Here is a 15,666-nt window from a genome sequence, read left to right on the forward strand (position 1 = left end):
CTGCCTTATGACGCTTCTCCTCTCTTTCCTTTTTCTGATTTGGAAATCAACAAGCTGAGGGCTAATGACATCACTTCCGGTTTGGGGACTCCTGGACCTGTCCCTTCCACCTCACTGCCTTCATACATGGCACTACTGCCATCTTTCTTCAGTCTAATAATAAGACTTGTGTCTGGAAAGAAGTTTCTCATACCAGAAGTTAAATTCTTGTTTTTTGTTTTGCTTTATGATATACAGGGATTGCCTGAGGGTGTCTCAAACCTTTGTCTTTGTACAATATCTGTCTGAACCTAATATCCTGAGTGTTCTGCACTATTGGGAATGCGATATTATCTGATTTGCCACCTATTCACCTATATATGCCTCACACTGTGTACACAATATTGCATCAGTTGATACTAAATCTAATAATTTTTATCTGATTTTGAAACACTTATTGAAACATTGAAAGCGCATGTATGTTTAGATTTATTTTTACCTGTGTTGGAATTAATCCGGAAGTGTTTACCATCTGATAAGAGGATGTAGGAAAGCTGGGCATTTCTTCCAGAATCAAGATCTGTTGCTTTCACAGAGCCAATTAGTCCGTGAGGTACAGGACCTTCTTGAATGGTGAAGAAATAAAAGTCTTGAGAGAAAACAGGTGCATTATCATTATCATCCAGGACACTGATAATAACAGTAGCTATGGCACTAGCAGATGCATTGTGTTCTTGGGCTCTGGCTGACACAGTGAAATGGTAATTATGAACAGATTCAAAGTCTAGGCCAGTAAGGAGATAAATCCAACCACTGTTCGCATGAATACCAAAAGTAGCTTTGCCAGAAACTGTGTTTAGAGAATAGATAATGTCTGAATAGGTCTGAGGACTCTGGCCATGGGCACTGACTTGTATGATCAGGCTGTCAACCTGGGTATTCTCATTTACTTCAGCTTGATAAATAAGTGTCTCAAAAGTCAAGATGTCTTCTGTTTTGGTACAGTCAACTTTGACAATAAGAGTGAATGGTGAGCCCAGAGGAGGGTTTCCTAAATCTTTTGCTATGATGTCTACAATAAATTGGGTGTGGGTGTTCTTGGAAATGTTTTTGTTTAGGTAAACCATTCCGTGCCAAGGGTGAATGCTGAATACACTTTCGGTGTCCTCTTGTAAAGAATATTTAACCTTTCCATTACGTCCACTATCTTTGTCCTCCGCATGAGCCAAAAACAGAACAGTTCCAGGCAAAGTGTTACAGGATATCCAAACTGTTTCAGATTCCTTATGAAAAAATGGAGCATTGTCATTCAAGTCAGTGATGGTTATATTCACCTGTGTGCTGCTATACACAGGAGAGCTACCCATCTGAGACTGTACAATGAGAATGATGTAAGGATAGCTTTCATGATCCAAAGGCTGACTGGTGCTGATCAACCCAAACAGTGGATGGATGGTGAAAAGATTGTTTGGATTGCCTGATGAAATCCTGTATGTGAGCAAGTCAACTGAACCTGAAAATTAAGAAGAAACAGGAACTATGAAAAATTGGGAGGAAAACAAATCCTTACATAAAAATGACAAGAAATACTGACTAAGTGGAAATGAATTTAAATGTTCATTTGCATAATAAAATCTACACATTTAATTTCTGAACCCACAAGGGGTCGTAATAGAAACCCAGCCCAATTCTAGCAACACTGGATGCAGGGCAGAAATCAGTCATTGACAGGCTGCCCATCCATCATGAGGCAACCTCAGGAACACGAACATACACACATCCACTCAAGCGTAACTGATTTAAAGTCAGCAGTGAACTTAATACAAATATCTGCATGGTAATGTATTTGTCAGAGGTACTGAAGTCATGCTGAAGTCATTATTCCCTAAACAATACAGTATAACAACTGTTTACATATCATTTACATTGTTTTGGGTATTATAAGTAATCTCGAGATGATTTAAAGTATACAGGAGGATGTGTATAGGTTAGATGCAAATACTATGTCTTTTTATATAAGAAACTTATAATAAATCACCCGCGACTGTATGATTTTTTGGTATCAACCTAAAGAAAAAAGAAAGCAGTTAAAGGGAACATTTACGTAATTGACAAAAAAGCCATAGTGAGACTGGGAGGGAATAAAATAAACAAAAAAAAAAACTAAAGGAGCTCCAAAAAATGTGGCCAATCAAATTGTTGTTTCTATCACACCACATCTCATACAATCTGGAACAATTCAAGCAAAAAAGAACAGAAAAGTGAAAAATTAGAAAGTTTGTCACACCAGTTGGTACAAGCAACAATCAGCCACCAAAATGCAATATTTGCTTTGATACAGGGTGCCCAATGTACAAGCAGAATAGGGCAAAACTAAAAGATGGCAGGTTGGTCACATAGTGATGCAGCTGCATAGAGTCTTCTGAAAATGCTTGCCTCCTACGGTGTGGAGTAATTCCTGTCAACATTTGAAAGGACGGCAGGTTGGTCACCACAAAAGATACTGGTGGTACTTTGATAAGGTAAGAGTTGCACTGACCTTGATCCTTGGCATGGTGCACCAACTTTCAGCATTTCAAACATTCACATATAGTTAGGTTGGGAACCAGAGGTGCAGCGACAGGATAGGAAAGGCAGGTAATTGCCTGGGGCCCCAAATTGGGAAGAGGACCCCGAGTGGCATCCATTTTGTGGAAAAAAAATGAGACTTGGGAGTCACATAGTCATTTAGGGGTACTGCACATGAAGTGTTTGGAATGCTTTCCACGTTAAAATATAGCATTGTGATGGTTGGCCACGGCCACTACCTGGCTGGGACACCAACAGAGTGGAAGGACCGGGGAGAGGGCATTGGTGAGATAATTCCTCCCCTGGGACACTAGAGGGCAGCCCTCCTGGGCAGCTGTGGCACTGCATATTCCCACTGGGCATGTTGGGAGCTGGAGTTTGTTGAAGCCTTGTTGGGTTTTTGTGGGGGCTGCCTTGGGGAGCTATAGAGCCTTATAGAGGACCTCTAGTGCACCTGGGAGTGATTCCAGGTAATACTAATGAGCCACCTCCCGGGACCTGAATAAGAGGAGCCGCCTCACTACAATGAATGGCCAAAGTTGGGAGGAAGAAGACAAAGCCTGAGTTGGAATGGAGGTGAATGGACAAAACTGTATGTTGCGGTGTTGGTGATTTGTGCACACTTTAAAACTGTGAATAAACTGGGTGTTGAGTTTAAACCTGTGTCCTGCCTATGTGTGTCCAGGTTATAACTGCTGTATGCGCCATGGTGGCTTCACAGCATCTATATTAGACGATGTATAAAAGGGTTAATAAATGTCAGAAACCTGTTTCAAGTACTGTATATCAGGAAACCAGATAGGTCAAGTGGACAACAAAAAACAAGAAAACTCTGGGTGATAGTTCAAGAAGTTGGCGGACTATCATGTACCCAGTAAAACTTGACAGATGTCTCACGTACAGGAACTCATGAAAGGTATTATAAGTTAATGAGACTTTTATTTATATATAACATATGTTATCTGGGCATGTAAGCTAATGAAACAATCAGACCGATGGGTGTGTGAATGTCAGGTGATGCGTATGCATGAATTCAGCACTGTTATGTAAATTCAGTTGTTTATAGATCTCTGCTCTTATTCTTTGACCACTTACTGCCAACATCTGCCCAAGGAACTGTTCCTTAGTAGATTGTTGTACAGGGTGCTCCCACTTCAGTATTTGCTGAAGAGTAAACAAAGGACACAATGGACAAGTTAACTCCTGCCTGGTTGCGGTCTCAAACAGAATTTATATTTCCAAATTTCATTTCTACAACAGTTTACATTGGTTCTCACTGCAATAACAAATTTATGGGAATTCACCTTGAAGCACAGCATCAACACACTACAATGACACAGTTGGATACACCCTTGAGGGGGGACCCCCAATCTCCTTTGCGAGAGTGTCAGTATTTTTGTAATGAACATTACTTTTTTAGTGACATTAAATGTAATTAGAGCCAAATTCATCAATCATGAAGAGCATTTACATGTCTGGAAGCAAAAATTGGATTGATTCATTTGTTTATACAATTCTGATTTGACTTCAGTCTCTCCAGAGCCCACTGTAGTCAGTGCAGAGTAGGGTGAGTGGGTAACACTGAGATGGCGGTCTAACAAGTCAAAATGTAGCCCCTCAGCAGTCCTGACTGTTCCTACCATTTATGCATCTGCTGAGAGAAGTTTCCATCTGTTCAAAACTCCTTAAATGTCACTTGAGATCTACCATGTGCCAGGTGATACTTTCTGCCCGAGCTCTAACTTCAGTTGTGCGCAGTATTTATAGGTCTTTGGACCTGGAGGACATGGTGGCTGCATTACAATGTGTAATTTGTATTTAAATTTTATTACCATGTACACCTCACATTTAATTAATAATAATAATAATACATTTTATTTATATAGGGTCTTTCCCAAGCTTAAGGTGCTAGCATTTTATTTACTTTTTCATCTCTCTATTATATTAAAAAATCCTGAGACGAGACGACTTTTTGGAAGATTTTTTCAAGTTCTGCAAGATGAGACTTTGGCCATGAGATGTTTTCATGTCACGCCCACCTCTCAACCATAGAAAACCACGCACACGGTAATCTCACCTCTCATTTGAGTAAATGCTTTTGACAGACACAGCTCTTGCTCTCTCAGCTCTTATAAATTTTAACGGTTTCCTCACTTTAAGTTTCTATTTAAAGAAGACTTATGTCCAAATCTTACTGAAGAATTTCATCACGAAGGATTATATACAATAAAAATGAGTATACGGGCAATCCTAGCACCGAGAAATGATGAAGTCAAACGAATTAACACCAAAAATGTTGATTGGTTACACTGCAAATTGGTTAAATGCGTATCAATGGAATATGCTTTTAGTACTTGCCATTATGTTTGCCATTATGAATGTAGAGAAAAGCCAAGCAAAATGACACCTTTTATTGGCTAACTAAAAAGATTACAGTAGGCAAGCTTTCGAGGCAACTCAGGGTCCTTCTTCAGGCAACATGTTCTCTACAATTGGCTACCTGCTGAAACAGTTGGTGGTGATCGTGCAGAACATGAAAACATCAACTTACAATATCATAAAGAATATCTACAACCGTTAACACCATCTGATCTTCCTCCACACGAATTACTGTGGAAAAGAGGGTGTATCCAAGAAAGGTAATGTAGTACATCTTCAGGGGATAATATTAGACACCAAAGGAGAACTTGATATGCCATTTGTATTAAAAAGTTAACAGTTTCCCATTAGAATAGCTTTTGCAAATACAATTTGCAAATCTCAGAGACAAACATTCGAAAAAGTTGTTTTATGTAATAGAGAGAAAGAAACAAAATTCAATCACGGGCAGTCGTGTTGTCACGATGAAAATCCAAACACAGAATCACAATTCAATGTGAAATTGATGAAAATTGAATTCAAAAAATTGTTTTCACTTAAGTTTTACAGTAAAAGTGTAAGTTAAAGTTTTTGCGTGTTAATTTCAAAGCCAAACAGAATGAAATTGTATTATGCAACATGAAACATAATTTACTTTCCAATTATTACATTTTATTATTTTTTAATATGGTTAATTACTCACTGTAATGTAAAAAAGTCAGTAAATTGTACATCTGCATCCCCATACACGAGCGGCAGAACCGCAAAGAGGCTAGCACATAGCACAGGCAAGGGGGGTTGGCGAGTGAAGCGAACAGAGGGCAAAGCCCCCTAGTTTATTTATATTCTCAAAATTTACTTTATTCCATTATTGTTTCTCTATTTTATATACCAATGTTGTATTTATTGTGGTGTTTTATTGAATCTCTTTTTAACAAAATGAAAATGAAGAATTTGTGTTTATTAAATCTTCCCTGTTGATTTTATTCATGTACATTTTGCACTAAAATAATACATTTTACCATGTTGAGACTCGACGAAGGACGAGTTGGAGGACCCCATGGAGTTTATTTATTTATTTATTTTTTTGCTTGGGAAGAATCACCTCTGTTGGGAACTTCAGTTTGGCAGGGACTAACTACTTTATCACAAGAACAAAACTCTTCAAGCTGAATCTGAACTATTGTAATGTTTTTGGCTTTTAACAAAGTATTTGCTGTACACATTAATCTTGTATTAGTGGTGTATAACATTTATCTATCTTTATCACACTGCCATGTATGATGGAAAAACTGCATTAGAATAAAGTATTCAGAGCACAATGATATCAGCAATGTCCTCCGACTTTTTGAGTTAAGTCAAGCTGTTGCATGTCTGCAACACTATCAACATATTTTTTTCACATCTGGAACTAATTAGTGTTGGGGGAAAAGAAAATAAAAGATTTTAATCAAAAGTTTGGGATGATCTGATTGAGCAAAAGAAAAGCATCACTCTTGGCTTTGCTTATCCAGCTTTGATTGTCTAGTTTGCCTGCCTTGTGTAGATTTTTGATTTGTATCTTCAAAAGACACATTGATCAGGGAAGATTTTTAGGAACTGACCTTGAAATCCCATATCTAAGAATGTTAATATCCTCAATTTTAGAATCTTTCACTTTAACCATGTCACCATCCTGCACCACAGACATCAATGGCCAAATGTGCAGTGTAACAGACAGGCCGGCCTCCCAGCTGAGATAACTTACCCAGCCAAGAGGCCAATATAATAAATTGTACAGAAGGGAGGAGCAAAAGCACTGGCATCTCAGCAGCAATGGATGGGAATCACATATTCAGCTGGGATGCCAAAGGACAAAATGGATGGACCAGAATAAGTAATGTACTCTATTACAGTTGGGAGACCACATATATGGGACAATGGGAGATTGCCTCTCACACGCAGGTTGTAACCCCCAATACACTTGGTGAAAGCATCCCTTATGGCTAATCCCAGTAAAGATGCCCGTAGGGTAGCATGGGATTTGTGATCCCGTAAGACTGCCTTTTGAGATCCATGGGGGATGCTGGGGGAGCTGTCAGGAAGTGAAAGCTCAGGTTCCACCTGACCCAGAAATGCTTCTGTGGAGACAAGCAGTTGGGACCGAAGTACTTCTGGGTTGGGGTTTAAAAGGAGGGAGGGGAGATGGACAAAACTCACCTGGAAAGAATGGAAAAGAGAAGTAGATAAATGATTGTGCATTGTGAAAAGAAGCTTGTTAAGTACACTGTTCAATAAATTCTTGCTTTGAACCTTGAGACTTGTGTCTGAGGTTTGGGGGCATGGTGGTGACCCCTTATGAAAGCCGGACTAGGAACACCACTCTACGTATACAGTGAGGCAGCGGAGGCTTGTTAAAAGATGCTTCTCGTTCTTGTCTGTAAATTCTCGCTGCCCAGAGAGTAGCGAAAAATGTCTGAGCTGGCACTGGCTAATTGTAGCTCTGGTTTCTGGTGTGCAGGTGGCACGTTGTTGCTTGCTGGCAAAGTTAACCTGCTCTCTTAGGCATCAGCTACTTTCTGTATTTTGCCTGTTCTTCTCTTTACTCAACTATTCATCCATGCATCCATCCACTGTCCAACCTGCTATATCCTAACACAGAGTCACGGGGGTCTGCTGGAGCCAATCCCAGCCAGCACAGGGCAGGAACAAACCCCCCGGGCAGGGAGTCAGCACACACGGGGAGCACACACACACACCAAGGACAATTTAGAATCGCCAATGTACCTAACCTGCATGTTTTTGGACTGTAGGAGGAAACCCACGCAAACCCGGGGAGAACATGCAAACACCATGCAGGGAGGACCCGGGAAGCGAACCCAGATCTCCTTACTGCGAGGCAGCAGCACTACCACTGTGCCACCGTGCCACCTTCTTTACTCAACTAATGACAGCTTTTGGTTTATGCCATCAATTTTCCTTTTGCTGAAACTGTGTTGTTTTTGTTAAGAAGTTCTGATGCACAGCCTGGAAGATCAGCTAATATTAAAACACTCAGGGGTACATTTTATTTATTTTTGGAGTTATTGGAGGATTTCCCTGGTAGAGGGTCCTGGTACGAGCCCAAACGATTACCAGAAAAAGAACACAAGTGACAAAAGAAAAGGGTCTAATTACATAAAGCAGGAGAAGATTCAAAACAGTGCCTCATAAATACATAGGGGCTTAAGAATAACAAAAAACTAAGCCTTCTGGTCATTTTGTTTACCCTCTAGTCTCTTAGCAATGGCTTCCTCCCAACTCCACGGCCCCCTGTATACCAAATACGACAGCCTTTTATGCCCAGGTCAGGAAACCCATCCGGGTAAGTCCTCACTGCTAATTCCGGGTTATCCGGCCAGTGCTCAAAGTTCTACAGGTACCCCAGAGGCGCTCCCCCTAGTGGCACTAGACATCCCTGCAGACTTCTCCCACCACAGAGTATAGCAGAAGAGGGCCAGTCTGTCTGTCCTCTCCTGGTACTCCTGTAATTTTAGCCCTCAGTACGCTTTATGGGTCTGGGGGACATTAACAAGGGTAACAAACTGGTTGTTCCCCATTCCACTTCAACAACTGTTTAAGAAGAACAAAGGATGTCCATATGGGTCCAATTTTCACAGAATTTTTCTTGATGTGTTAATTCAGTTTCTAGCTTTTCAATCTTAATTCTTGAGGGCTACAGTGTCTATAACTTTGAATTTGTGCTAGCTTCTTAATTAGAAACAAATTGCTAATACTGTACTTGTAGGTGCCCAAGAGGATGAACGGGCATCCAGGCTGGGATGGAAGATAATTTATTGCCCAGATATGTGGCCAAAATGGAAGGACATACCAATTTGCCAGCTGGACCAGGAAACGACTTTGTGCCCCGCTTAAGTAATATAAGTGGACACACTGTGGTACTGGAAGCATCCTTGAGTCCGGCTTGAAAAGGAGCTCACCGCCTCACATCAAGGAGTCAGAAACAGGAGGCAGTGGGCAACACTCTTGGAGGCAGGAAGGAGGAAGAAATTGATTGATTAATTTGATTGTATTGTGACTGGGTGATTATTATAAGGGTGCTTTGGTTTAACAAATATCTTTTATTTAAACCCAGAATTGTGTTGGGCATTACTGTATCTGAGGTTTGGAGATCAGTGGCACCCCTGGTGGTTACATACTATTGTCACCTAATTTAGGCTTAATAATTAATTGTCTGAATTGACTGATTTTGCTTAAACCATTATCCTCCCAGAGCTAATCAAACCCAATTGTTTGTTCTTATTGTGCTGTCAATTGGTAATGAGACACGAGTGACCTGAGAACGAACAGCTTGCCCACCAATTAACTTACTCTCATTTACGCCTGTGTCTGTTCATCACAATGTAACTATCTACATATATTAAATAAATCTAGAAAAAATAAAAATCCACAAAATTTCTCAATGATGTTCTAGGAATTGGAAAACACATTATATTAGAAAGATCTGGCATGGTAAAATGAAAGCACAAACGCATCACAGAAATAAATAAAGTTTCCTTTACATCAAAGATTTGGTAACAACAGCAGTACTTCAGGACAAAGACTGGCAAAAATCTACTTTAAACTTAGAAGGAGTTATTTTTTTGCACCTAATTAAACTAATTCTGTTACGAAAAATATCGACACTTCTAAATATAAAACTAGATGGCCTGGTATTTAAGATTATGAGTAAGGATGCGGTAAAATAACGCCCATTAAAACTGACCATTTCATACTTATGAAGCAGATTCTCTTCACTGAACATTAGACATCAACTCAGCAAATGTTCATTATTACCGCAAAACTCACACAGCCCAAAGATAATGCATCTCTGACATGCCCAAGGTAAAAATTAATATGCCAACAACTTCAGCTCAGCTTTCTAGGTCTAAAACAAAACTGTAGCAGTCTTGCTTATACTTTGATATATACCTATATTGATGGATTAAAGGCCAGAAGTCCACATGACCGTCATCATCAGATTTTTCCATGTGAACCCCGAATACAATGAGGACTGATTGTGAGATCATTTATGTGAGGTAGAATACCTAGAGGGGGCTGGGTGGTCTCGTGGCCTCAGAACCCCTGCAGATTTTATTTTTGTTTTCTCCAGCCATCTGGAGTTTTTTTTTTTTGTTTTTTCTGTCCTCCCTGGCCATCGGACCTTACTTTTATTCTATGTTAATTAGTGTTCCCTAATTCTATTATCTTATTTATTTTGTCTTCTTTTTTTCTTTCTTCATCATGTAAAGCACTTTGAGAGACATCATTTGTATGAAAATATGCTATAGAAAGAAATGTGGTTGTTGTACTTTGAATACCCAGACAACTAACTTCTACATTTTTTTACATTTAATTATTTTTCTTGAAGCTTAACAATTTATTTTTTAATAAAATATTGTTGTTGCAATATAATAAATATTATTACGATCACCACACATCAGCTGTTAGGTGCTGAAATGGTGAGAGACAGTTAGCAGAATAGAGACAGGGGATGATCACAGGGCCAGAATGACTAGGCCACTGAGGGTAGTTCAGCCAATACATCAGGATACATCCTACAACAATAACAATTACAGCAATTTATTTCTTACATAGCCCAAAATGACATAAGGAGTGCCGCAATGGCTCTGTTTTTTGACAGACAGCCTCCCAGCTTTGACTTCTTAAGAAGACAATTAAATACACAACAAAAAAAAAAATTACACAGAAAAAAATGGAAGAAATCTTTTGAACGAGACCCCCTTCCAGATAGGTTTGGTGTGCAATGGGTGTCAAAAAATACAACACACAAAACAGAACACAAGTAATTCCCTTCACAATACAGTAGTATAAACTACAAGGCAAAAATGCAAGACTGGATTATATACCACTCAGTAAATAAATATAGAACTGTTACATATGAGGATACAGACTTGTTCAAATACATCAAAAACAAAAAAAAACCTAATGAACATAAATGAAAAACAACAATATCTGTCCATCACCTAACTGGAAAACCACAAACGGACTGTAGAAAAGGAGAGGACAAGCCAATCACAGTCAGAGTCCTGGGGACCTTGGCCAACAAGAACAGAACAAACTGTATAAGCAGTGTGTGATCAGAGAAATCAACATTAAGTGTCAAACCTCAATGTTCAGCAGTAAAAAGGACCATGGGAAGTAACAAAAATAGAAGGCAACCTATTCCAAAAGACACTTTTTATTTTATTTTTTTATTTAAGATGTCAAGAAGAAGCCAATGTAACAATAACTTCAACTTATTTCTAGTTGTGTGCTTTTGCAGAAAAGTGGTTGTGATGTGGCACGTTATAAAGTTCAGCAGAGATATTTAGCTGCCATGACCAAGAATTCTACATTTAGAATTAAGATTGATAAGATCTGTTCTGTTTCTCCACTCATTTGACCATAGTTTCATACTACTTCCTCCATGTTCTGCTAGATCCATGGCTACTCAGCTAAGGCTGCAGTGGTGTTTTAATTTTGAGATGCTAAATATCCTTAGCAAACACCCACTGTTGGAAGCTGTGGGGCATACCATTGTGGTTTTGACACATTGGGTATGTTGTCTTCTAACATGAAAGCTAATTTTTAAGGGTAATATAAGTCCGGAGCAATGATGGCACTTCTTATAATTGGTGTTGTAGGTAACATTTTACATTTCTACACACTGCCAGGCAATTAGTGTATCTGACAGATGTTGGCACATGCTAACCACACACCCTGCTCTTCAATCTCATTACATTTCTAACTTGCCTTACATAATTTATACAGGTGAAAAAGAGACAGCTTTTATTAACTCACTGCATATGTACAATGTCAACAAATCAATTTGTAAATAGTAATGCTGAAAACATTCTAGGAGCTTCTTCATTGAAATAGCTGCCAGATGCACCCACATCACTGAAGATCTTACTTGGTTTCTTAACAAAACACTGCCTAAACACATCACATTATCGTGTAGGAACTGCACTGTGCTAAACCACAAGTCCCTTCAGCAAGTTGTTAAAATTCCCCATGTCCATACTCTCATCCATACTGAGCATTTGTCAGAAGAGATGCCCCCCCAAAAAAAAACACTCTCCATGTCGTAGACCTGAAACATCAAACTACCAAACATTATCTTTGCCTACCAGAACACAATATCCACACTACCACACTCACAGACAGCATTTACCTGCAGATCATTAAGCTGTTACCTTGCATACAGTCATCTGCTTAACGTAATCTATGGTAAGATTAAACCCCACATAATGGCTATTAAAAATATTTTTTGTTGTTTTTGACAAGAAAACAAAACATTTCATTGGATGATATTTCAATGATTTCTTTGATAAAGGTTACCAGGAAGGCTAAAACTGCCAGTTAAACATTTTTAAATATAAACAGTAGTTCTTTAAAATGTTTACTAACTAGGAAACTGGTTGTTAAAAAAGTAAATACTTCTCAGAATCAAACATTCTCTTGAACTTTGAGGTCTATCCATGTTTTGGCCACTGTAACTTGAAACGTGTAAGTTCACAACTTACAAGCCAAAAAAAATGAGAAAATAAATTCAAGTTTTACATATTGCCTTGTTATTCCCAGTGTATTAAATGAATCCTCTAAGCAGTCATGCAACCTGGTATGACTGTCTAGCACTCTAGGGGGGCTAAGCTAATGGCTCCAAAACAAGAGATACTGTATACAAGAGCAACAGTATCAACCTTAAGATGGCCAAATGTCTTTACTCTTTGAAATAAGCAAACCTTTATTTCTGTTAGGAGCCACTTAAATTACACCCAGTCATTATCACCTCAAATAACTGAACGAAATAAATTAAGTTAAATTGTTGTGAAGCTTTTAAAGAGTGATGATATAAACAAGGTACACCTTTGGCATTTCTAAGCTAAGAGCACAAACACAAATAAAGATGCACAGAATGCAAAGTGAAAAAGCAGATGTAAGTGATGAAAACACAAACAGTATGTGGAAATGCAGTCAAAACCAAATACAAAAAGTAAAAAGAGAAACATGCCATTGAAGACAAAGTGCCCGCTGGCAGAGATCAGTATAAAGAAAACTGCCAAGTGCATACAAACTTTTTTTCCAGTCTTCTATTGTTAGAACAAGACAACTACAATGGCAGTTTAATTTTTTACTGCTAAGGGGCAGTGGTGCAGATGAACCAATCACCATCTATCTGCATCAGATATTAGAAATCTGCTTTGACAGTTTCAGAATACTAAACCGAAAATTTAAAATTACACTGGAATTTTTTCCAATATATTTCAGATGGATAAAGCAATATTTTTACAAAGATTTGCGAATTCCTTCATTGAAATATGCATTGTAAATTGCAATGTTACGATCGTCATAACACTACATTGTTAATTACCTGAATGCTCACTGTGATTGCATTCACTTTTTTTTACCTACCTGCTCTTACCCAATATTAAGTCAAAGGGACCCTCAGTTAGCTACAGGAAACCAAAAACCTGACCGCAATATGAAACCAGTTGTCCATTACAGGATTACACACACACACACACACACACACGTGTGTCTACACTCTTAAACATAAAGGTGACAAAGTGGTTCTTCAGAGAGATGACATAAGGGAACCATTTTTGGTTCCCAAAAGACCCATCCACATGAAGGTTCCAGTAAGAATCTTTATATATTTAGACCTGTAACAGGCATATGTCTTTCTCCATATGTACAGTAACAAATACAGTAGGTTAAATCCAGATTTTCCTGATATATTGGTGTCCTGATAGGTAGCCTACTACACATGAATGATTATCTTTTCCACATATTTGAAAGTTTTTCGAAGCAAAAACCACCAACTTTCATATGCAAAGAACGAAATGGTGCTTTGTCATGCAATAACTCAATGACGAACCACACAACCCAGTAAAGAACTATACAGTGCCATAAAGAACCAGTACTTTCAAGAGTATGGACTGTAACCAGTTGGGGGCACCATTGAGCCCTAAACCTTGAACACAATCACACCCAAACCAATCATGAGTTCAAATACAGTCCATTTTTTATTAATAAACATTATCTCCACAGATCAAAATAAGAGAAACCAAAGTAAACAGCTCAGTAAACAATCCTGTTTCTTCATACTCGGCCCATCAAGCCTCATTCACTTCCTCCCAACTCCGTATACTGGTTAAGATGATGGACAAGGTCCGCAGGAAGCAATTCCGGGACTCACCCAAAGTAGGGGCCATATCCCCTTGTAGTCCCCCTGGTGGCAACCACTGAACAAAACAGTGCAGTGTTCCAGAACTCAAATTTCCCTGATGCCCTGTGGGTATCCAAAGGGGGCCTGAATCCCAGGGACAATGACCTCTAAGCATATCAGGGAACACGGTACTCAGATTTCGGTGTCTCTCCTGATCCTCCCTGCCAGGTAAGGATTCTAGTACCCATCTGGTCAGAGAGTCTGTCCTTTTGTTTTCTTTTCTTGTCCGGGCAAGGAATCAGCCTGAGACGTCCATTCATTTTCTGAAACACTCACAGGACACAGCGGGAAATTTTTGAAGTTTGCTAAACTGGACTGGTATTAAACATAGATTCTCTTCAATGGCAAAATGCTACTTTAATTTTTTTAGTGAAAAACTATACCATGGTACTGTAAGAAATGCAACAAATCAAGGGTCAAGGAGTTGCATATTTTCAAGTAGATATATAAGTGTAGTGCAACCAGTTCTTCCATTTTATTTTTTATTATGTGTGAGGCTGTAGGACAAAGTGGGCCTTTCCATTTGGCAAGGTGTGTAGTGGCAAAAAAGGCCGGTTAAGACAGCAGATTTAACAGGGATGCAGAAATCCAGCTGCATCTCCCACTTGCATTCCTGAGTAAATGGTTGCACTGCAGCTCATAACAACACCTTGGTCAGCTCTGTACTTCATCTAATAACAGAGGTGTAATTCAAAGTTGAGCTGACACATCTGCAGAGGTTCCTTCAGACAAAAAGACACCCAAATGGATATTCATCTTAAGCTTGTGACTATGAACTGAGCTGGCCTGGATGTGATGAACAAAGTATAAGCAGGCACTGATTCTGTAACTAGTAGTGACCTTACATCTTCCTTCAAAATTAGCTGCGTTCACCTGTATGTTCTCAGTTGGAAACCAAAAAGCAAAAAATGCACAGCAAATTGGGGAGCTGAAGCTGACAATCTGTTCACTTTGTAAGCAGAAACCTGACTGTCTGCTCTCTTTGGGGTGAGAAGCCATCCCTACTCTGCAGAGCAAAGAGCTCACAAACTTTCTTACTTAGAGCCTTGAAACTGGATGCTCTGAACTAACTCTAAGATCCACTTGACCAAGCCAAGCGAGCGCTGTTTCTGTGACTCAGCCCTGTCTCAGAAGACTAAAAGGCAGCATTACTTTACGAAGGGAACTTGAGCACCTTCGCTCTTGGTCCAGAAAGAGTAAGACTTTCCCCTATGAAGCTGCAGTGGGAAATACCTAACAGCAAGTTGAGGAAGGCAGCATCACACCACATCACACCACAAACAAAGGACCATGTTAGCAAAGGGAAAGAGTGCACTGCAATGCAAGAAGATTCCTCCACTTGAATCGAGAGCAACAGCAAACAACCCCACACAGCACTGGACAATATTCTTAAAGACTTTGAGCCAAGATAAATTAGAATTCTAAATGGCCTGTAAACAGCCAGCCTCTTCTGTGTTCTATGTTTGTCAGTCTCGTCTGTTTTGCGCCCTGCTTTCTATGTCAATATA

At 39.2% G+C, this 15,666-nt stretch overlaps 1 protein-coding gene across 1 annotated transcript in view; it reads right to left on the reverse strand.

Moving 5' to 3' along the window:
- Nucleotides 1-15,666, reverse strand: part of dchs2 (dachsous cadherin-related 2) — a 128,179-nt gene that overhangs the window by 64,555 nt on the left and 47,958 nt on the right. Inside the window, exon 5 of the mRNA XM_039750280.1 lies at nt 479-1,492. Within this exon, the coding sequence (XP_039606214.1) occupies nt 479-1,492 (1,014 nt within the window). The remainder of the gene's footprint in view (nt 1-478; nt 1,493-15,666) is intronic.

The sequence above is a fragment of the Polypterus senegalus genome, chromosome 4, assembly GCF_016835505.1.
Source record: "Polypterus senegalus isolate Bchr_013 chromosome 4, ASM1683550v1, whole genome shotgun sequence".
NCBI classification, from domain to species: domain Eukaryota; kingdom Metazoa; phylum Chordata; class Cladistia; order Polypteriformes; family Polypteridae; genus Polypterus; species Polypterus senegalus.